This window comes from Anopheles funestus, chromosome X, assembly GCF_943734845.2.
Source record: "Anopheles funestus chromosome X, idAnoFuneDA-416_04, whole genome shotgun sequence".
Lineage (NCBI taxonomy): Eukaryota > Metazoa > Arthropoda > Insecta > Diptera > Culicidae > Anopheles > Anopheles funestus.
Genome location: NC_064597.1, coordinates 4,568,106 through 4,591,267, shown reverse-complemented (window position 1 = coordinate 4,591,267; position 23,162 = coordinate 4,568,106). Strand labels below are relative to the sequence as shown.

The following is a 23,162-nucleotide window of genomic DNA, read 5'->3' as shown; positions in this document are numbered from 1 at the left end:
AAACCTCAGAGAAATAGAGAGCAATAATACAAAAAAAAAAAATCCATAAATGAATTGCCCCAAATGGTCGCGTGGAAAAAGATGGAATAAATTTGTATCGCTGGGAAGAACGAATGTTTTTTTGGTTCTGTTTTCTTTTCCCCACTTTCTTGGTGTTGAAGATGTTTTTTTTTCAGTGTATAAATATTTTCATGTTCTCACGGGTATGACGGTTTTGTAAGAATTCTTAGCTCGTACCGATGAGCTGCAATTGGTTAGAACCGAAAAAATAGAAGCGCCCATTGTTACCGGTGCCGGTGAAATTATCATTTACACATTTTTTCTTTGTTAAATTATTAGCCTTTAAAACGTCTTCCGGGGGGTGAGTGAGGGCCCGGGGGGAGGTGGGGTAAAGGGTGGAAACATTCTTCTCTAAAAAATAATAAAACTTAAAGAGGTATGTCATGCATAAATGGGTATAAAACAAAGGTAATAAAGTAACATTTTATTCCCAGCTGGCGGGGTTCGTCGCTTGATCGCTAGCGAAATCGATTGATCGTTTTTGATAAGCCAAAAAAAACGGAGCGCACCGTTTTCGACATTGTTTTTCCACTATTTCCGACAGGGGGCGTTAGTTGAATTGTAGTGGATATGGAATTGGCAACAAAGGAACACCTCGGCCGTGCTGTCGGGGCATTTCACACGGCACTAAGAGATAAGGTAGGAAATGAAATAAAATAAAAGCGTCCAAAAATTCGAACCACCCATTCTATTGCGCTGGGCTAGTCGTGGGCTATGGGAGGTGGGATAGTAAATGCACTACAATCGTTACGGGAAGCAGTACCCGGACAAAAAAACAGATCGCAAACTGTCTGATAGCACGCGGTACGCACGTTTCCTGTTCGGAAATGAGTTTATTACCGCAGAAGGGGGCCGGTGGTGTCATTTTGGGGTTTTGTTTTGTAAAGAAACTTCATCCGAGATGATCTCGATGACGATAGTGCTATTTTATCTATACTGCGTAGTCCATTTTATTTACGGCCGTGCAGTCACCACACCATCTTCCCCTCATATTTTCCTGCGCTGCGTGATGCGTCTTCACATTTTCTTTTTTTTTGAATAGTTTTTTTCTCGCTGCTAAATCTTTCATTTCCTCGTTTTTTTTCTCTCTCTCTCTCAATTTTTTTTTGATGGGTTGAACGTTCGTTTTACTTTTTGGTTGTTTCCCATTTACACAATCAGCAAATGGTCGGGAAAATCGGTACGAAACGTGACGACGCACGGTGTAGGTGGTGTTGCTTCTCTCTATTACTTTTCTCCCTCCTTCCTTCCCTCGTTCCTTCCATTGTTTTCCCTTGTTAGTTTCAACTTACATACTTTCAAATTTGCAAAAATGGACGAAAATCAAGATATTGCTAACAGCAGATAATTTTTCTTTCTTTCCTCATTTTCCATTTCAATTTTACTGCTGCACCTGTTTCAGTGTGTGTGCCATTTAATAACCTTTCGTTCCGTTCGTTTTTGGAAGGAAAAGTGTCTCCGCGGACGGTGCGGAGATTCACCTTATCTGTCTTGCACGCCATATGTTTAGCGTGCCCGAAGCGTGGGAGTGCGGGAGTTTTCCTTTTGCGAACAAAAAAAAAAAAGCGAGCTGCAAAACCCATACATACCGACACGGATAATGTTTGGCAAGGTAGGCTGAAATGGAAACCGCGAATGGATCGGGATGCGCTTCGGTTGGTGCGTTTTCATTTCACTCCGTTTTGCCGCCAGACAAAAAGATAAGACCAAGACGAAAAAAAGGCAAGACTGCTGTAAGTGTGTAGCCTGTATCTGTGGCCTGTGTCATTGTGGTAATTGCATCGAGTGCAGGTGAGCGTCAAGTCGTTGAAAACTACCCCTTGGAAGTGGAGCAAACCAACAGTAAGAAGGTGAACTGGAGAAAGAGGGGCAGGGGCAAGAGGGTGAAGACGAGAGACGATATAAAACAAACACATAGTTCGTATATGGTTCCTTTGTTTTTTCGTTGTTGGTTTTTGTTACCGGTGTGCCATCATACGTTGTTTTCCTTTTTGGTTGAATATTTGGTTGATTTTTGCGGCATGTTTGCTTTTCCTGGATTGCTTTAAGCGCACGCTTAGATGCAGCCAGCCGTCACTCGAAGCGAAACCAGCGACGTAACCCGTGCGCGCGGTTTGTTTATTTGTTAAAATAACACCTGCCCCATCGAACGGCAAAGAAATGCTGCTGTAGCGATTTTGTGTACGAAAAATAAACTTTATTTGGCGTTCGAAAGGACCACAATAGCTGAGCACACTTCCACGAGCAAATAATAGCTCTTCTGACGAATTCTAACGGCTTCATGAGTCGTAAGGAAAACATCATAACCAGCTCGAGTGACGATGTGGAAACTGCAAATAAAGAAACTAAACCAAAACAGCATTGCACAAAGGAGGTTGGGTTGGTTAAAAATGATGTTTTGTAATTGCAAAATGAAAATAATAAGACTTCATCTGAACCTCCAATCCTTCAAAGATTAATTCTTTTCTCTTTTCTTTTAAGGATTTAAGATTAATGATTTATGAATCTGGAAAGATTTATTCGATTTTTAAAGATTTTTAAAGATGAATCTTCATGAATTCATGATCCGGACTCTTTTCAAAAGATTCATGTGAATGATTCTTTTCCAACGATTTAATTGAGTGTTTGACTTCTTATGTGAGTCTTCTTAAAAGATTCATACGAATAACTCTTCTCAAATGATTCATATTTGCAATGATTTAATTTAATAATTGTTTACAAAAGATTCATATGAATGAGCCTTCTTAAAAGATTCATACGAATAACTCTTCTCAAAAGATTCATATGAATGATTCTTCTCAAAAGATTTCATTGAATGATTCGTTTCTAAAGATAAATAGGAACGAGTCTTCTTAAAAGATTCATACGAATAACTCTTCTTAAAAGATTCATATGAATCATTCGTCTAAAAAGGTTTAATTATATGACTCTTCTCAAAAGATTCATATGACTCTCTTCTCATAAGATTAACTCTTCTATTAAGGTTCAAATGAATTACTCTTCTTAAAAGATTCATATGAATAACTCTTCTCAAAAGAATTATCTGAATGAATCTTCTTTAGAAATTTAATTGTATGACTCCTTTCAAAAGATTCATATGACTCTCTTCTCATAAGGTTCAAATGAATTACTCGTCTTAGAAAATTAAAATGAAGGAATTACTCGTCTTAAAAGATTCATACGAATAACTCTTCTCGAAAGATTCATATGAATGAATCTTCTCAAAGGATTCATATGAACGAGTCTTCCTTAAAGATTTATATGAATAACTCTTCTTAAAAGATTCATATGAATGATTCTTCTCAAAAGATTTCATTCAGTGATTCTTCTCAAAAGATTTCATTGAATGATTCTTCTCAAAAGATTCATATGATTATCTTCTCATATGATTAACTCTTCTATTAAAGTTCAAATGAATTACTCTTCTTAAAAGATTCATATGAACGAGTCTTCTTACAAAACACTTGTATGTTTAGCTTGTACGACTACACGATTCGTTCATTTAGGGCTTCTTACTTTCTCCAGAGTTCGTGCCGGGGTTATAGACCTATTGCCTACCGGCAGGAAAAGTTAAAAATCAGGAAACAGAAAATTATTTCACTTATCAAAGTAAGCTTTACAGCTCGAGAGAAATTTTACGCCCGATTTAGCTCGACCGTTTGATTGATTTCTTTCTCTGTGGTGAATGCACATAGCTTCACGAGTATAAATACGACTTTGTTTTCAAGAATGTATCTTTAGTTATTTTGCCGTGATTTTGTTTCTATCTCTGCACGTAAGAGTGACCTCCATCGAGGTCGTCACGGTAAACACCAACCCAAAATGGTAGGATGGAATTGTAATTTAAAGTATATTTACGCCTCTGGTTTTTTTGTTCTTCGTGTTTGTTGTTGTGGTTGCTTATAATCGAAAACTAAACCACGAACCGAAACAGAAGCACACCATGTTGTTGCTTTTTTTCTTTTTTTTTTCTTCGTTAATTTTCAAACCCGCCCGATGACAAGTGACTGACTTGGGAAGTTGTTACAGTTTGTGTTGTTTTTAATGCAGCCTTCCATCGCGACTCTATTTCTTTGCCCAGCCAGATTCGGTTGATTTCACTTTTTCCCATTCCCTTCCCGATCGACCGGATCGTTAGGATTGCCCTAACAGACAGCTTCTGTATGCTGTACGGAGGCACACTTTCCTCTTTGACTGGTTTTTTTCCCCCCAACTCCCCTCGGTTGGCACGGTGACTCGACCAGCCGGAAACGACCGATAATGCAGCAAAAGATGTAGTTGAAGGCGTTACAAAAAAAAGAGTCAATTTTCTTCAGTGTGATTTAGAGACCCTTCGGCGGGAGGGGTGTGAGGGTAAGGGTTGTATAAAAGGGGGTTTTTTTGAAGCAATTGCTATCAACATCGCATCTCGGTGAACTTTGACGTTTCGAAAGTAGCGTCACCGGTGATCGCACATCCGCGTGGAAAATCGTAAGAAATTGTGGTGAAAATGAGGCCGACCATGTCAGGAAAAAGGGCTCGTGCACGTGTTGCAGTGGTACGACGAAAGACACACACACATAGACGCACGCACGCACACAGATGAAGCAGATGAATGTTGTAGCTGTAAAAAAAAAATACGTCACAAAAATACACCTGTTACCATAGTACCGTCCAGCACAATTCAGTATTGTGCCGTTGCTCCAATTTCCACTCGAATGGATATTCGATGCCCTTTTTTGATTTGTAAAGCCATTTATGCCTCCCTCCCCACCAAAAAGCCAATGGTAATAGTAGCTGTCAGAGCTGATCAGGTCTACACAGACCACAGTAATTCGAAAAGAAATCGCAACAAATACGCTCACAGTAAAACCATACAACGAATGGGTGCGCGCCAACCACCAGAGTCAACACTTTGTGAAGTTTGGATACTGCAGCAATCTGTGCGGCAGAGGAGCGGGATGGGAGGAACGGTTGTTCCGTGGCTTGTTGATCTTTTAGCCGTGTTTAAATGCCGCCGTCAGATCGAGAGCGAAGCTGAAATGAACGGGTCTTAAAGGTTTGGTTCGTAGACGCAACGAACGAAACCTCGGAATTCCTCTACCCCAGGCGGCACTGTTGCTACGGTGCTCGAATTCTTGTTGTGGAGTAGTGAAACAACAAAAAAAACAGGGCTCGGCTCATATAGACTAAGGTTCTGTTGTGAAGGGGACGGGATATTGTAGAATGGAGAGAACGTAATACCAGGCAAGAGTGAACCGTTACCGTGAAGGTTAGGTGGAAGACTCGCTGGCAAGTGCAATTTCCAGCTGACGATAAGACACACGTCCACGGAAAGAGATTGAGTTACAAACCGTTCGCAAATGTTTGGAATACTTCTAGACTATGTGTCATCACCGGTGAGAGAAGTGTCTAATTTCACTTTCCTGTTTTTTTTGCAAATCTATTTCATCATCCTCGCGTGCTGATAGGTTGAGTGAAAAATAACTGATGATGTAGATCAGTTCGAGATAGAAGCATTCCGATCTCACTAACAGAAATTGGAACGCTGTACACGGAAGGATGACGCATTGGAGTTGAGTTTGTCGTGCTGCAAAAATTTCACACCTTAAAAAAAGAAGAAGAAGGCCTTAAACCAAAGTTTTTTGGATGATTTGATTGGTTACAAGGCAATGGGCAATTTCACTCACAGCGCTACCTAGCTGTGGTGAAGAAATTTCTCAAGAAAGGGTATTTTTTATTCTGGGGAAAAAATACCACTAAAATAATAGAAAGTATTAAAGGGTTATTTATGGGTAATTTGAGTATTTTTTGGGTATTTTAAGAATCTTCACGCCTACTACTCAATGATAAACAATTATTTTAGTTTAACGAAATTACCGCGAAAATACCTGATAAAAACCCCCCGGGTTATTTTTTTCTTTTTAAGAACGCCTTGGACTTTTGGGGTAAAAGTTAATTTAAGTTTTACGAACATAGCTTCTTCTATCACACTTCCCTTTTGTACTGTTTCTGGTAGAGCGATTGTCCTCAAACCTGTTGACCTGCTTCCTTCCCGATCGAGCGAATATCAGCGAGCGAAAGTAAACCGTAAGTGACCGATTGCGGTACACAACAACGACGAAATGCAACACAGCAAAAAGCAAAAAAAAACCGGAAAAACTAACCACACTTCTGTTGGCCGGCACTTCACTTTCAAGCAAAACCGGAAAATCTCTCTCCCACTTTACCGAGGTATGTGGCTAATGGACGCTTCAGGGCGACGTTATAGTACGTCCTGATAAAAAGCCTGGACGGTACCGCGCACAAAAACGCACACCGCGCAGCATCATTTCGCCACATTGATTAAATGCGTGTTGTTTCACCCTTTTTTTTCAAAAAAAAAAAGGTTCGTCGCTTGCGATTGGAAAGGAAATTAGCTTCTCATCTTTTCCCATAACCGCGTACTTCATGTTCGTAGTGAACTTATTTGTTTCGTCTTTTTTTTTTTTGGAGGTTGAAATTATGAACCATCACGGGTTTTCGTTCCCTATGGTGTGCTTTTCTTCGTTGAAGATTTTTTTTTTACCAAGCGTTGAAATCTTTCGTTGACCTCCGCGGTGCTCGGTACTGCGGTTCGTAAAGAAAAAATCAACCACCCCTTGAAGAGGACGCCCGGGGTTTGCACTTTTACACGCAAAACCAAAAAATATCGTACATATGTGCGTTCACTTTCGAATCGAACTCGTTTTTTGTCTTTTTTTTGTTTTTCCTTGCTTCCTTTCTCTCCGCTATGTCTCGGTACGAGTATGAACAGATTACGCTGCCATGTGTGTTCCGTTCCCATACACTTTGCTGCCGATAAGCGATCGAAGAGAAGGGAAATCGACGAATCGACCATTATCATGTGGGTCGGTGGTTCAGGCGGTGGTATTAGTTTACGGAATCTGGTTCAATACTGCAGCAGCTACTGCAGTTCAATGCCAAGTGGTAGGAAGCGTATGGTGAGTTGATTGAATGTTGTTCACAGTTCTAGAAAATATTTTAAGTAGCAAGCTAGCTCTAAGAGCAAAAGTGCACAACAGAGCTGCAAAAGTTGATTTAGTATGTAGCATTAACCGATTAATCGGCTTCACCTTTTGGCACATTTAGTAGCGGTGAGTGAAGTCTGTGGGTGTTCTGTTTTTGCGAAAGACGGCTTGTCGGGTTTTTGCCTAGTCGATCGATCAGAGTTTTGCAACACCGAAACCGTCTTGGGCTGGCTGGTCTGCACCTGTTAGCTTGACGCATCCGGGGTGGGTCATAGTGCTTCCCTCCCTATGACCGCCCCCTCCCCTTTGCTCTCCAGACTAGTGGTGAAGGTGTATCACCCCGCTTCATACGCAACAATCGGCTACTTCGGCCAGACTAGGTGTATCGATTTGCATCGGTCAGTATCGCTCGTTGCACCTTTGCTGCAAGGTGACACACATCCAAACCCCTTAATGGTTGCAACACCACCTATAACCCCCCCCGGGTACTGGCTGCGTAAGCATTATGGCGCATCGATTGTATGGTAATTTTGTTTGCGTACGATTATTTCTCTCGCTGCTGCGTGTAAAGTTGTGTGTAAGTCTCTGTGGCAGAACGTCATTGGGGAGAGCAGCGTGTGAAGAAGGCAGCAAACAAGTTAAACTGTTAAACACGTGCTGACACAGTTCTGAGCTGACCGCAAAAACGAGCTCGTGTGGATGCGCTGTTCGAGGAAGGTAGGGGAATGATGCGGTCGAGCAGGTAACTCAATAAATAAAGTCAACATATTTTCGACAGAATTTCTCCCCATTTGGCCCCCGGGTAATCGCTAGTGAAGAAGAGGCCAAACAAAAAAAAAAAAGACCAAAAACGGGAACACTATCACTGCGCACGTACGTTCACCTGGCGGTGATTGGACGTGATTGGAATTAGTTTGTCTTCCGAGATGTGCGATATATTAAGACGTGGTGAAATTTTCCACTGTCACCCATGCGTGTGAACTAGTGATGGGTAAATTTGATAAAAAAAAATGGAATCGCTTCCGAATGATTCCATAAATTTTGGAAGCGGTTCCGGAAGGTAGGTGCAATACTCCGAATTCGGAACCGTCTGGAGCCGCCCGGAGCCGGCTGCCGACTAGCGGCTCCGAACGGCTCCGACGGTTCAGACGGTTCCGACGGCTCTGACGGCTCCGGCTGCCCACTAGCGGCTCCCGACGGTTCCGGACGGTTCAGACGGCTCCGACGGCTCAGGCTGCCGACTAGTGGCTCCGGACGGCTCTGACGGCTCTGGACAGCGCCGGCGGCTCCGACGGCTCCGCCTGTCGACTAGCGGCTCCGGACGGCTCCGACGGCTCTGACGGCTCCGGACAGCTCCGGCTGCCGACTAGCGGCTCCGACGGCTCCGGACGGCTCCGACGGCTCCGGACAGCTCCGACGGCTCCGACGGCTCCGGACAGCTCCGACGGCTCTGGACAGCTCCGGCTGCCGACTAGCGGCTCCGGACGGTTCAGACGGCTCCGACGGCTCCGGCTGCCGACTAGCGGCTCCGGACGGTTCCGGACGGCTCCGACGGTTCCGGACGGTTCAGACGGCTCCGACGGCTCCGGCTGCCGACTAGCGGCTCCCGACTGTTCCGGACGGTTTCAGACGCCTGCAGGCGGAATCGTGGTTTTAACCTAGCCGGAATCGGACCCGGAGTTGCTATGCTCGGAAGCTCGGTTCGGAGCCGACGGCGGGATTCCGAATACCCATCACTAGTGTGTACGCATAGCTTACGGAGACAAATTTGTAAAGAGAAAACAAAAACCCATCAAAAGCGAAATGGTAAACAGCTCGCAGAGCAAATAATGTTCACCCCAAACAACACTGATCGGAAGGATTTGTCTTTTGTTGTTTCAGTTCTCCCCCCCCTACCCCTCAGCAGGGGATCTCATTGTCTCATATTTTCGGTTACGATTTCTCCTTCCAATTTGTGATTTGATCAACTTTAAATAATATCTGGACATCGAATATAGGGACAAAATTAATACTGAGACAGTTTGACGTCAGCTTACACTAGTGTCGGTGGTGGAGTCACCTGGTCGGTTGGAGCTTTAAGTAAATTGTTTTTCGCTTCAAACACAATTATTAGGAAATATTAAACGAGAAGCAAAAGAGTTTTGTTTTGCTTAAGAAAAATCAATTTTAATTCCCTGTTTTATTGTGCATTCATTCTGTTTCATTCGGAGAAATCAATTATATTCGGTGTACTACTAACTGTTTGTTAACTAATTCTAACACAATCTAGCTCTGACATTTGTAGGAAACAAACCCAAACATATGTACACACACACGCACTGCATAAGCGCACATGTTTGCCTCATCAGCACACAACAACACGCACCACTAATAACGTTTTGCTAACCATTTGCCATTGCCCTGACACGATCCCAACCATTCCTTCCCATCTTCCGTAGCGAACCGTCCGTTGAATGACGGCAACGGTTTATCATAGGACGGACGGTATACGACGACCGACCGACCAACAAGCGCCTAGCGCCCCGGGACGACCTTAACAGCGACTGCAGGCAGCATTCTGTTTGGTGCCGTGACCAGGATGAGAAAGTGATTTGACCTTTATGTGTGATACGTTACGCATCCTACCGTTGACAATACACGTTTGCTAAAAAAAAGGCTAGTTACTAATTACCAGTACGTAAACAACAGCAGTAACAAACACATGACACGACTGATACTGAAGCCACGGAAAGTATGAGCGTAAGGGCGATTTTTTAAACCGTCGAACGGGGCAGTACGCATTTGATGATTTTCTACCGTGCGACTCGATTTAGCTTGCGATCACTGTTGCACGTGCAAAAGGTTCGGGCAGAGTTTGTAAAGCGATTTTGTGGCAGAAATCAACCAGCTACTAAAGCGAAAGAGACATACCCGCCTAGTATGGGTACGGCGAACGACAATCATTTAAGACGTACGGATGAACAGCAGCAGCAGCAGCAGCGACACCACCATCACCATCACAGGCGGTCGCAAAATCAGCGCCAGCAGCAACGGGCCTCGGAGGGCAAAAGTGCGCCACCGGCCGAACAGGCGGTGTCGAAAAACGGTGCCATCGTAGCTAAAGGGCGCACGAAGCAATCGAAAGGCGACGAACCCGACGATTGGCAGTACCCATTTCAGCAACAGCAACGGGAAGAACCCGCCTGGAACGCTAAAGAACGTACGAACGAGCGGGAATGGGGTGGTTTTAAGGTGAGTTAGGGGGGCGGGGTGGTTTTTTTTCGGGATGTTAGGATGTATCGCTTACAACTGTCATCGCCACTTATTTTACGTTACCCTACAGACAACCCCCCGGGCGGGTTCGTCGCTTAGAGAGTCTTTCGTTTTTATTTCGCTTGTGAATCGCGCACAACAACACCGGCGCAAAGAGAAGAAAATAGACTTGAGCTGATTTGTTTTTTCGGAATTTAGCACAGCTCTATTCGGTTGTGTTTCCTTCTCTCATTCCCCTCTTCCCCCCCCCCCCCCCCCCCCCCCAGCCGCGGTTCGTCTCCTTTTGGGGTTTCTCTTTCCCAAGTGTAAAGGAACAAAAAAGGGAAGCGAGTTGTGTTTTTGTGCTGTGTTATGTTTGGATTTATTTCATCGCCAAAAAAGGAAAGCCCCTCATCACCCCTCGGGGGGGAAGGGGGAGGGGAGGGGTGGGTGGAGGGCATTTAGAGGGTGGTAGAAAAAGTCAGATGCTATAGGTGCGATGTTTGATGATCGGTTCAGCTGACCAGCTGGTAAGATTGGTTAGTTTTTGGGGCCCGCCCGTTACCCGTTGGATGATGCAAAATTACCAAATCGATGTACTGCTCGGGTGGAAAACAGCTGCCACCTGGGGGGGGGGGGGACGCAGCGAAACGGTAACTCACCTTGCTCGCTTTCGCTCCCATCGCTCTTCTCGCTCTCGTCGCAGCATCTAATCATCAGAGTATCTGGGTTTGGAAGTGGGCAGCAGCCCGACAACCGGTACCCCGGTACCGTGATGAAAATGGTGCGGGCGAAATTAAATCCACGATACTGTTATTGATCTGCCAACTTGGTTGGTTTCGGTTTGGTCTTACCATCCCGCTTGCCGCAAAGGGTTTTGATGGAAAGAAAGCAAATCGAAGCGAGAAATTGCGCCTGTCGAAGTTTTCGCTCCAAAGTCAGAGTAATTTCTTCTGCTCACTCACACTTTGGCAAGAAGTTTGAAATTTGACGGCTTATTTGTGAGAGTGGAAAAACGTTTTTCTTTTTTTGTTTTGTTTTTTGCCTTCTACAAAACACTTTCCTACACGAGCGGTTGTAAATGTTTTACCTCCCGAGGGAGATTCCCTGCTAGACTAGCGTTATCTTTCATTACGTGTCGAAATGTTTCCTTCCAGATTGTGGCTGCTCGTGCTGCAGCTGTTCAGCTACAAAACCGTACACAATTGCGGATAGATTTAGAGAAACAACACCTTTTTTTTCTTTCGTTGCTAGTTCGGACCAGTTAGAGTGCTGCTTTTCGTACAGAATATTGCAGAAGAACGGAAAACGAAGAACAGATCAACACAAAACTCAAACCAAACACCAAACAAGAGAGAGAGGAAAAAAGGAAGAGAAAGAAATGAAATCGTTTTACACCATCATGATTGATTGCTCCGTAGCCAGCAGTGTAGGTTCGATTTTCTGCACGGGAATTCTAGGTCACAATAATGGCGTGCACAGCCAATCCGACTCGAAACCGTACAAATTGCAAACAAGAAGAAAAAGGTAGTTTTGTTTGCAGTGCCAATTGATTTGACCGGCTTTCTTGCGTTCCGCTGTGGTTTTGATTTAATTACGAAGCGGATGGAAGTATTTTATTTTTTTTTTGCCAGCGACTCGTTCAAATGAAGGGCGCTGAAAGATGCCTTGGGGATGCTGGCAAATAGATTCCTTGTTTAAAGGTAATCGAATCTGTGGGGTTTCGGAACCCGATTGCGATTGATTTGGCTTTCACTTTTTCATGCAATGATGCGTCAGTTGTGACGGTAGCGTACATTAGCGTAATCAAATGCCCAAAAACACCAATGACCGTGGCAGGATGGAAGGATGGTTAATTTCCAGTAGGGTGTACAAACCGTGAGAAGTAAAGTACGGAAACGGTACGGTTCCGATCGTTATATGTCCTTCCACATCGGTGTGCAATTGTACGGTAATTAATTAATTAATTAAGTAATTAATTTACGCGATGCTGTGCCTGAACTTTCTGTTTCAATAAAGCATTATTGTGCCCGGGTTTTGCCCAATACGGAAGGGTTTGCTGGCAAGTGGCCGTTAATAATGTAATGGATGTTTCTTGTTTGCTTGCCACGGCAAACAGTAACAAAGAATTGTTTCATACATGAAGCTCACATTGAAGGAAAACAAACAAAAAATGTTTTCTGTTGAGATTTACTTGAAGCTTTTTTTTGTTTTGGGGTTTTTTGTTTTAAACTCATCAACCGGCACTTTCCTGTTGACATCACACCCCGTACGAGGTTTACGGAAGGAAGGCGCATTTTTCTCACCGCTCGCTGTCGAAACATGCCACAGAAGGGAGCGAGTAAAGAGGGGAACGATCATAAATCTGACCGTCTGATTTGTGTGAAAATAAATAAAAAATGGCGCAATGCGCGTGTCATTGTACCGAAAGGCCGGGTGGTTCGTACACCGAGAACGGTGCGCGGTTCATTAAAGCAACGGAAAATTTGAACTATCTCATCGCATCGCGTTCTTAAGCGGCGTGTCCAACAAGCTGTTGCGTCCGAGCAGGAATGTCTCATGAGGTAAACTAGAAGAGAGAAGAAAAAAGGTATATTAACGTGATGCTTTTTTCTGGGTGTGCAGTATACGGGGAAGGGGCGCAGCATGTGCAGTTATTTAACTATTTTACTTCTTTTCTAATTACGTAGAATGGGTGGATTTTATTCTATCATCTGTGTAGTATCATCTTTTTTCGAATTTAAAAAATAAGGTTCGTCGCTTAATATTACCGTTGAAGTCTTTTGTTTTTGAGAGCAAAAAAACAATGCGAATGAGTGGATTTTATTCTATCATCTGTGTAGTATCATCGTTTTCAGTAGTGATTCAAAAATTACGTTCGTCGCTTAATATTACCGTTGAAGTCTTTTGTTTTTGAGAGCAAAAAGCAATGCGATTACGTGCGTTTCGAAAGAACAAATAGCCTTTTAGTAATTTTAGGCATTGTAGCTATAAAAAACAATATAATATATCGTAACAATAGTGTGCTCCCCTTAAACGCAAGATCAGGACACAGCCCAAGGTGTAGCGACGTGCGTAAATGCGTGCACAATTCTTACCCGTCGAGCATGCGAGGGAAGGAAACTTTCTCCGTCTGCAAGCAAAAAAAAAAAGGAAAAAAACACAAACCAGGTGACCAGAAAATGCGGCCCCAAGTTGCGGTTCGGTTGGCAAATAGGAAGACCGGAGGACCGGCAAAATGATACAAAACACCCCAACAGCGCCGCCCCGGCACTGTTCTGCTTCGTTCGTGTGAGAAGCAACAGGCGCGTTTTCTGAGCTAAAATCTGGTGTGAGGGGGGGGGGGGGGGGGGGGGAAGCGGAGCGAAGAAGAAGGAGCTGAAATGCAGTGAACAATTAAATCCCGTCCGTAACAGCAGCAAAAGCACCTTTAATTAGCAGCTGCTGCGAACGGGCGAGAAGAAGAGAAAAAACACACACACATCGATGTGTATGCTAAGGATTATTCGCTGTCGGACGCGAAACGTATATATGAGATGTTTATGGGTGTGTCTGTTGTGCGGTGCACATTGTTTTTTCTCTCTACACTTCATGCGTTAATGTGCTTTGTTTAGATCCTGCCCAGAAGCTCTCTTGTAACGGCAGTGCGGCAATTAATTTATTCGGGTGTGTCGAACTAACCCCCGTTCGCTTCGGCATGCTTATTAAACGACAAACTCATGTTGCTTTAACTTTTTTTCCCTATCTTACCGACACGTTGCATAAGCGTTTCTGATTAAATATTTTATCTAAAAAAAGAAAAAAAAAACTTATACAACATATTTACCCCTGCGGTGAAGGAAAACGTTTCGATTTTCCGGCCGCTTTTCTTTCGGTTGTCTGATCGTGCGCGCACCGATGTAGTATATTAATTTTTGGTCGAAAAATTAGCAACGTCCCCGGGGTTGTTTGCAAGCAGCCAAACGTTACGCACTTGTGCCTCGTTGCATCGGAATGAAAAGAAAGAAAGAAAAAAAAGGAAACTAAAAGCAATAATCTCTCGTTTTCCATTTGTAGATGTTTTTTTTCTTTTGATTTTTTTCTTCTCTCTCCTTTTGCCTACCAGTGAAAATGAAGCGAGAAAGGAAAACAAAACAGGTGGAAGGGGAAAGAAGAAAGTCGACCTAATCACCATCAAAGAGTCATATCTTTATGTAATTATTGTGTCTGGTTTAAATGTTTTAACCCATGAAAATCGGCTCTGCTAGGGGGAGGAAAAGCGGCAGTGAAGGGAGAGGAAAAAAGGGGGAGCGTGTTGAAAATCGATCTGTTTTGAAATCTACAAACGAATCGCATATTTTCACCAACGTACAACAATTGCATTAGTGAAAAATAATCATTCAAAAAGAGAAGAAAAACATATTCATAGCTCCCGCCTAACGCAAAAACCAGTTGTACTTTCGGGGAAAAGGTTAATGAGCTATCGATTAAGCGATGAATTTTCACCCGCTTCATTCCCGAGTTGGTTGCTTTGTTTGGTTGGTGTGCGTAGAAAAAAAAAGGTGAAGTTAAGCTTTACCTCCGAAAGCACCACTTTGGGGTTTTCGGTTTTGTAACACTAACCCTAACGTTGGTGGTTTGATTTTTTAAACGATTTCGAATTAAGAGAAGATTAATATTCCTCTTCCGTGTGTCCTACAAGTCGTCGCTTCGAAATTGGTGCGGAGAAAAAAAAGGTGCGATTTAATGTGCTAACATATCAGGCATAAAAAGGTAGAATTATAAGCGAAACGTTACAAAACGAAATTATTTCATCGTTTTTTTTTATATACAGCCACCGCTGTGATTGGAAGAAAGTGGATGGAGAAATTATACCCGATCTTTATTAGCGCAACCACACAAAAAAAAACCCGACAAAAGACGTCCTTGCTTCAGGCGACGAACCCCCTTTTTTTGCTTTGTTAACGATCTTAAGTCATCGAGTCGATGTCGGAGCTGGTTAATTTCACTCGGATTTCAACAGAATGACCAACAGACGGTGACAATGTTGTTCCGTTTGTGAGCAATAAGAAAGAAAGATATATTTAGCTTTTTATTATTGTGATATCAGCCCAGCAGTCTTCGTGGAGAAATCCTCAAAAAAGGCGAAAATGGAGTGGGCAAAAAAAAGGGAAGAGAAGAAGCATCATCATGCTTCCGTTTTCGGTGCGATATCGTTTTCGTTTTCACCCGGGCATTGGACATTTTGTTTTTGGCGATATTTGCATATCGAAAGCAGTTTTCACCGAATGTCGAGGGACTGGGGGTTTGACGAACCATCGACGAAACAGCAGCAAAACAGGGCGCCCGAAAGGAAAGCAAAATCGAAGTTCGAAGAAATATTATTAGCCTTGATTGGTTTTACGCTCGCTTTTATCCTTGTCTTCTTTTTGTTCTTTTGGAGGTTTTTTTTTGTTTTGAATTCGCGTTGGAGAGACATTACCGTATTTCGTTGATACAGAGACAGTCCACACAATCTAAAATATGGCAATTTCAGAAGATCGTTAGCGTTATTGCGCGTGCCTGACGCATCAGGTGTCCGGAAGCGAAGATTGGTGAAGAGATGTTACCAATTTCATTCACCATCTACGCGCGAAAACCCGATTTGACAGCTTTCTTCGGTCGGGTTTTCGCTAAAGGTTACGGCCATTTAACGAAAGAGCTTTTGCATATGAAAAACAAAGGTCATCTGAGCTATGGAGAAACTTCGCTTTTTGGGGTGGGGCCGTGATTTCGCAGTCTGTTGTTTGCTAGTCCTCGCCTCCTCCCCTTCACACACAGCTGTCGAATTGGCTGATGGGGGTACCGGGCAGCCTTTGATTCGATTTCTGTCTTGCCTCATTATCACGAAACACCACGATTAGCGTACGCACGGAGGCGTATCTTTGGTCCGCTGGGTTTGTCGGTACGCACCTGTGGTCGCAACAGTTTTGCCCAGTGCGGGCGAAACAGCAAACTGTTCGACGCTGTCAGCAGCTAATTAGAATTGTGAGAAACATCAAGCTTTAAGCAAGCATTCCAGGCGGTAATTCCATGCCCATGCTGCTGGGCGGAATCATTAGCGAGAGAAAGTGCTTGTATACGATGTGCTTTATTGTGCGTCGATGGAACGCTCGAGATGTTTAGTCGTATTAAGTTCAGTGGCTTTTACTAAGCTCTGTGATATTTACTAAGGTAGAACTTACTTTTCCTGTTGTAGGAGCGAATTTTTGACGATCCAGTGGACTTTTTTCATTCGGGTTTTGTAACAAAAACATATTCAGCAACATCTAATCTATCTGTTTAAATTTCTTGGAACTTTAATTGACTAATCTTCATCGTACTAGCGTTGTGCTAACATCTAACAATTTTACGAGCTTGATAGTTCGGTGTCATTCTCATAACGTAACTAACCCATCAGTATAACTAATGGAGCTTACGCTCAAATGTGATCTCTTACACTAGTGATGGGAACTCTGGAGTGGAGTCTTCAATCCAACTCCGACTCCGACGTATAAAAACCAGAGTATACTCCGAAGTAATTACTTCGGAGTTAATCCAGATTTAACTCCGGAGTAACTCCGGAGTAACTCCGGAGTAGCTCCGAAGTAATTATTCTGGATTATTCTGGAGTAACTCCGAAGTTTACTCCGGAGTAACTCCGAAGTATACTCCGGAGTAATTATTCTGGATTACTCTGGAGTAACTCCGAAGTTTACTCCGGAGTAACTCCGAAATAATTGTTCTGGATTACTCTGGAGTAACTCCGAAGTTTACTCCGGAGTAACTCCGAAATAATTATTCTGGATTACTCTGGAGTAACTCCGAAGTTTACTCCGGAGTAACTCTGGAGTAACTCCGAAGTTTACTCCGGAGTAACTCCGGAGTAACTCCGAAGTAATTATTCAGCAATACTCTAGAGTAACTCCGAAGTTTACTCCGGAGTAATTACGGAGTAACTCCAGAATGTCTCGAAGTCGGATTACTCCGGACTCCGTGGAAAATTGAAGATTTACCGGAATTACTACTTCACATGTGTAGTCAAAAAAACTGAATGATCAACACCGCCTCACGGACGACGTGAGGAAGAACTGCCGTACCCGTTCAGTTCACAACACTGATCGAACTGGACCGCACTCAATCCTTCAAAAGAATAGTTTGTCCCATGTCTATCCTACACCGCCAAATACTCAGACAGAGTCCTTCTGTCAGTAAGTTACGAAGGGTGTGTTAAATAAAGAGCATTCCTACGTAGAAACATAACCTTGAAAATGGGCAGTAATGTCTTCATTGGATCTTCTCCAATTTTTTTTAGAATGAATATCTATTCTTGCTAAGAGTAAATGTGTCATAACCTCAATACTATTTCCAACAAAACAACCTTCATTTCACTATCTGCAAAAAACCTCCGTTTTGGTTTGGCAGTTTTCCATGGGAACTCCTGCGGTGGGGAGCTTTCTTAGCACAAACCGCCAGTCAAAGTCAGTCAGGTGCGACGTTCTTGACGGGAGGGGAGGCCTACCGGACCTTTTAATGTTGCTCCGTTCTGGATCGTTGACTGCGCACAAGGAATGAATGACCTGCTGATGGGTGCTGGATGCCCAAGCCCAAAGTCTGGGCACTTTGCTGCCATTAACAAACCAACACTAACCGCTTTTTTCTGCTTTTTTTTTCTTTACTAACAGAAACCCGGACTGAAGTATCCCGAGTCGGATGATTGCGATTCCCTGCCGCCACCACCACCACCGGACGACGATTCTTACTTTGATGATGATGATCGGCTTTCACACGGTCACCACCATCACCATCACCACCATCACCAGCTACACCAGCAACAGCAACAGCAGCAGCAGCAGCAGCAACAACAACAGCACCTTGCCCATCTAGTGCAGGCGAATCACAACGGGATGCATCTACCGGCACAGCAGCAGCTTCCAGCGGCACTTCGTCACCATTTCGCAACCGGGACCCCACCACCTGCGCTCGATTCCGATCTGGACGCGAGCCTCAAGAAGGATAGGAAGTTGCGCTCGAACTCGGACAGCTCCAACACTACTAGTGTTGGTGTTGGTGGAGGAGGAGGTGGTGGTGGAGGAGGCGGAGGTGGAGGAGGAAAGCATAAGAACGGTGCGGCACATGGGCTCGGTGGCGGAGGCAAGACGGCGAACGGAGGACACGGCCATCATCATCACCATCACCATCATCATCATCACAGCCGGTCGGCGATGCACCCGAAGAGTAGCCGGGCGGAATCGGTCCTGTCAAGCGATTCGGACATCCGGTTTACCCGCCGCAAGCTCGGTGACAATCAGAAATGTGGCTGTGCGCTCATTGCTGGCTTTCTGCTAATTTTGCTGTGCGCGGGTGCGATCGTATACGTTGGATGTAAGTATGTTGCGCTATTGCTTGCATCTTTAAGATCTTGCCGGTTTACACAACGAACTGCTGCTTTGTTACGAACGATGGGGTACTGAGAACGTTCGATCTGGAGTTCCCCGAAGAAACAGAAAATAAACAGCCACATTGTTTTTTTTGTTGTTTTGGGTGAAGTCACACATTCTACGCGTATAGCGAATCGTCGGCTCTTTTCACCTAGTGTTTTCAACACGCTGGAAGAAAGTAAGGTACCCCAGGAATGTGTGTAAAAGAAGAAGCAAACAAAGAAGAAGAGAGAGAGAAAAAAAACCTCCAAGTACCAGCTTTCAATTAAAGCGATTGTTTGCCGTTTGGCACGATTTGCGCGAGAGAGTTATTAAGGCAAAGGTGCGCTTTTACGCGGGAGACATGAAGTGGTTTTGTTTCACCCTCCCCCCCCCTCCCCCGGACCGAACTAACAGTTTCCATTTAGCCGTATGCCAGGCATATGCGGTTATGGATTTTCACCAAATACTTCCCTGGAGTCTGGCCGCAGTGCGATAGTGCGCATACTTTATTTTATGGACATGAACCCATACTCCAAAAACCGTTTACGTAAACTGGTGGATGCGCAAGATGTGCGCACACGCAGTTTGGTGGAAAATTGCGAGCAAATGATGCGACCGGTAATGGGAAAACTCGCGACAATGACGCGAAACTGGTGAGAATACCGTACGTACCATGGTAACAATGCGCTTACGTTAAGTTGATTTTTTTCTTCTATCAATTGCCTCATATTTTATTTGCATTTCCCTAATTGGGATGCGTGTGTTGTTACCGCTGATACGTAAAAGGGAAAAGTACGTCATCACATCAGGGGGGAGAGGAGAGAGGGGGGGGGGGGGGGGCTTCAAGAAAATGAAAAGTTACTTTCCATTTCCAGCGGGATAGCATGGCATTCCACCTACGGGAACGTTTGAATACAGGTTGCATCAGAGATTGGTTAGACCGGCAGGTCGATAACCTGCTGGAGGATGGGAAGCAGTTGCTACACATCTCTAATCCCCTTAGCCAGCCTGCCGACGAGCTACTACCATCAAGAAGATTGATTGCAGTTGTATTTTTCTTTGTTTTTGGGGAGTAAATTTCGGATGCAATAAAGTAACAGAGTGTCCAAGAAATAAATGACTTCTACGGATCTTCGCCGATGTCTGACAGGAGGCGAAGATCTTGACTGATGAGTCCTAATGAGCTAAATTGTGAGTAAGCGGTGTATTTGATGATGGTATCCAGTTCGTCACACTACCCACATGGGAACAATTTTTGGTGGTCGTTTTCACTTTCGCTTCCAACAAATAATGGTTGTTCAGGAGATATAGTGTCTGACAGAAGATATGAAGTCCACAAAGCGCAGTAATAAAAGCAATCTCCAGATTACTACGCACGGGGAATTGGGATGTGTCCGATGCGTTTTAGATTAGCTGCACATGAGTGAAATGAATATCTGGGGCGCTCTTTCACTTTCACCCGGGTGCAGCAACTTAATTGCAGACAATTCAAAGACTCCACTGATGATGTCGTTGAGATATTCGCAACTTCTTCTGTATATATTCCCTTGTTTCTTCCTTAACCAGATACGTATTTACGGCCGGAGCCATTACCCGACCGAATATTTCGGGCACGTTTGCGAGTGATCGAGGGTGACCGGTGGACGCCGGAGTTGGCAGATCAGAACACGCTGCGGTTTCAGCATCGTGCACGGGATTACCGGGAACGCATCAATCTCATCATGCGTCGTTCGGATCTGCGCGAACCGTTCGAGGGTAGTGAAATTCTCGCACTGGATGGGTATGTAGCAAGATCGGTGGAAGTATTCCAGATGTGTAGTAATAGTAACCGGGTTGCTTTATTCTCACGACAGGAACGAGGAACCGGGTGATCTGACGCTACATTTCGCACTGTACTTTGATCCGTACGCTGAGTTGGTATCGGCCGCCGACTTACGTTCTATACTGCTGGAGGAGATTACTGGCCAGGAGCGGAAGTACTTCCGAAATCTGACAATCGATCCGAACAGTCTGGTGATCAAGGAGGTCTCGGGTACGGGTGATGATATCGTCGGTACGTCCTCCTCACCGTTGGGTGGCAAAGATGAGGTTACGGTGGAAATCGTAACGACCGCCCGTCCACCAAGAAAGTGTGAACCGCTCCGGCTAGGCTATTGCCGTTCGGTCGGGTACAATGTGACGACCTATCCGAACTTCTTCGGCCATGGATCGCTTGAGGAGGTTGAGGCAGACTTGATCTCCTTCCGGGAGCTCGTCGATGCGGAATGTTTCCGGCAGGCATTCGACTTTATCTGCCGACTATTGCAGCCACCGTGTGAGTATCGTACACTGGAGGAACCAACACCCGGCACAGTTTGCCGACAGTACTGTCAGGCATTTTGGGCTGGTTGTGGTGAACGATTGCCGGAGCGTCTTCGCCGTTACCTGGACTGTGAACGCTTCCCCGAATCGACCGGTGTACAGTCGTGTCATAGTAAACCAGGCTGTACCGGTGAACTGCAGGCAAATGCGTTGTCATCTCGATTGTGTGATGGAGTCGCCGACTGTGCTGATTTGTCGGATGAGAACACCTGTACCTTCTGTGCTTATGGGGCTATTTCGTGCGGTAGAAGTCGTGCGTGTTACGCACGCAATGCACGCTGTGACGGAAAGCTTGACTGTCCCGATGGAAGCGATGAGAAGGATTGCCGTAAGTATTGTTGAGATAACTTGAAGATATCTCCAGGTATATACCTAACATCACTCCGTTTGCCATTTCTTTTTAGTTTCAATTTCACCACAAGTAAGCTTCCTCACATTCCCACCGCCTATTGTACCGTTCCGGCCACGGTTCTACTCGGAAGGATATGCGGTGTTTTCGGAGAAGGGTACCACCGGTAAGCTGTGTTCGGTTGGCATGGAAGGTAACGAGTACGTGCGCAATACTGTTGCGGAGTCACTGTGCAAGGCGCTCGGCTACGAGCGTGTCGATTATTCGGAGATCCGCAACGATACGGAACCGAACACTAGCTACGTGCGGGTATTGGATCCCCGTGCGTCCGAGATTTCGTTCGTACGTACACAGTGCCAGAGCAAACAGTCGCTGTACGTTGCCTGTAGTCATCTGGAGTGCGGCGTACAGTCTACGTTGCCCGCAACGCAAAGCATCGGGCTATCAAAGATGGCTACACCGGGTGATTGGCCGTGGCACGTTGCCCTGCTGCGTGCAGATACACACGTCTGCGATGGAACGTTGGTACGTAGAATTTGAGGTTATGTTATTGAGGAAAGGTTACGTAACCGTTTGCCATTTTTCGAACAGGTCTCTAAGGATTGGGTGCTCACAACCGAGTCATGCTTCCAAGGACAGGCAAAAGCAACATGGATGGCAGTGTTTGGAGCAGTGCGGCTCTCTTCCAATGCGCCCTGGACGCAACGGCGTCGCATAGTAAGATTACTTCTTTATTGTACCAGTGTCGTCACTAACGAGCATCAATATACTATTTTAGATCGGGATGGTAAAGTCACCGGTAGAGGGCAGCACCGCAGCAATGGTACGTCTGGAAACGCCTGTCATCTATTCGGACTTTGTTCGACCGATCTGTCTGCCGGATATACCACTGAAGGAAACGATCGATCGCAGTGACAACAATGTGACACCGACACCGCACGCGGAAAAGTATTCCACCAGCAAGGGCGGCAAGGTGAGTGGGCGTAAATTGAAGGAATATCGGCAGTATTTCGAGATGCCCGGAGATGATGAGCTGGCGACGGACGAGTATGGTGATCTGAACGAGGCAGCCAAATACGTCAACCAGTACAGTGCCGACTTTACCGATGAGCAGTATCATATACCGAAGGCGGAAGCAGCGGTTGGTGCAACGCACGGCCGTACGACGGTCTCCTCCGTCCCTGGCGCGGGACCTGTTGGACCAGCGGCCTATCCACTGCCGGCGAATTCGCCCCAAACCAACAACTACATCTCGGCGCTTAACTACATCAGCTCGGGCGGTGTAGCAAATGTTGGTGCGGGTGGTGCCGGCTTCCAGCAACCGACCAAACTCGGCAAGCAGAGCCAGTGGACGAACTGCAATACACTCGGCTGGTCGCGTCAGCGTGATCACCTGCAGCGGGTACAGCTGAAGCTGATCGACATGTCGCCGTGTGAGAATATTTCGATCGCTACCGTAAATAGTATGTGTGCGGAGTCGGCATACCACAAGCAGGATTGTAGTGAGGAGGAGTTTGCCGGTAGTCCGGTGATCTGTCTGCTACCGAGCGATCGGCGCTGGGCGCTAGTTGGTATAAGCTCCTGGCGTATTGCCTGTGCACCAAATGGTATTGAGCGGCCCCGGATGTATGACAAAGTGATACCGAATACGCCCTGGATTCGAGACACTATTTCCGCAACGGTGACGTGAGCGTTAGGGTACCCACACCCTTCGTTACGAACACAGCAATAGGCACAAATTAACTAATAGAC

The 23,162-nt window shown here is 45.1% G+C and overlaps 1 protein-coding gene across 1 annotated transcript; it reads left to right on the top strand.

The window, feature by feature from the left end:
* Positions 1-9,224: 9,224 nt before the first annotated feature.
* On the top strand, positions 9,225-23,118 carry LOC125762045 (uncharacterized). The gene is made up of 9 exons (XM_049423806.1): positions 9,225-10,280; positions 17,963-18,122; positions 18,270-18,337; positions 18,395-18,662; positions 20,267-20,480; positions 20,554-21,389; positions 21,466-21,935; positions 22,002-22,127; positions 22,189-23,118. Exons 1-9 carry the CDS (start codon positions 9,834-9,836, stop codon positions 23,098-23,100), a joined length of 3,501 nt encoding a protein of 1,166 aa, XP_049279763.1. The 5' UTR covers positions 9,225-9,833; the 3' UTR covers positions 23,101-23,118.
* The last annotated feature ends 44 nt before the right edge of the window (positions 23,119-23,162 follow it).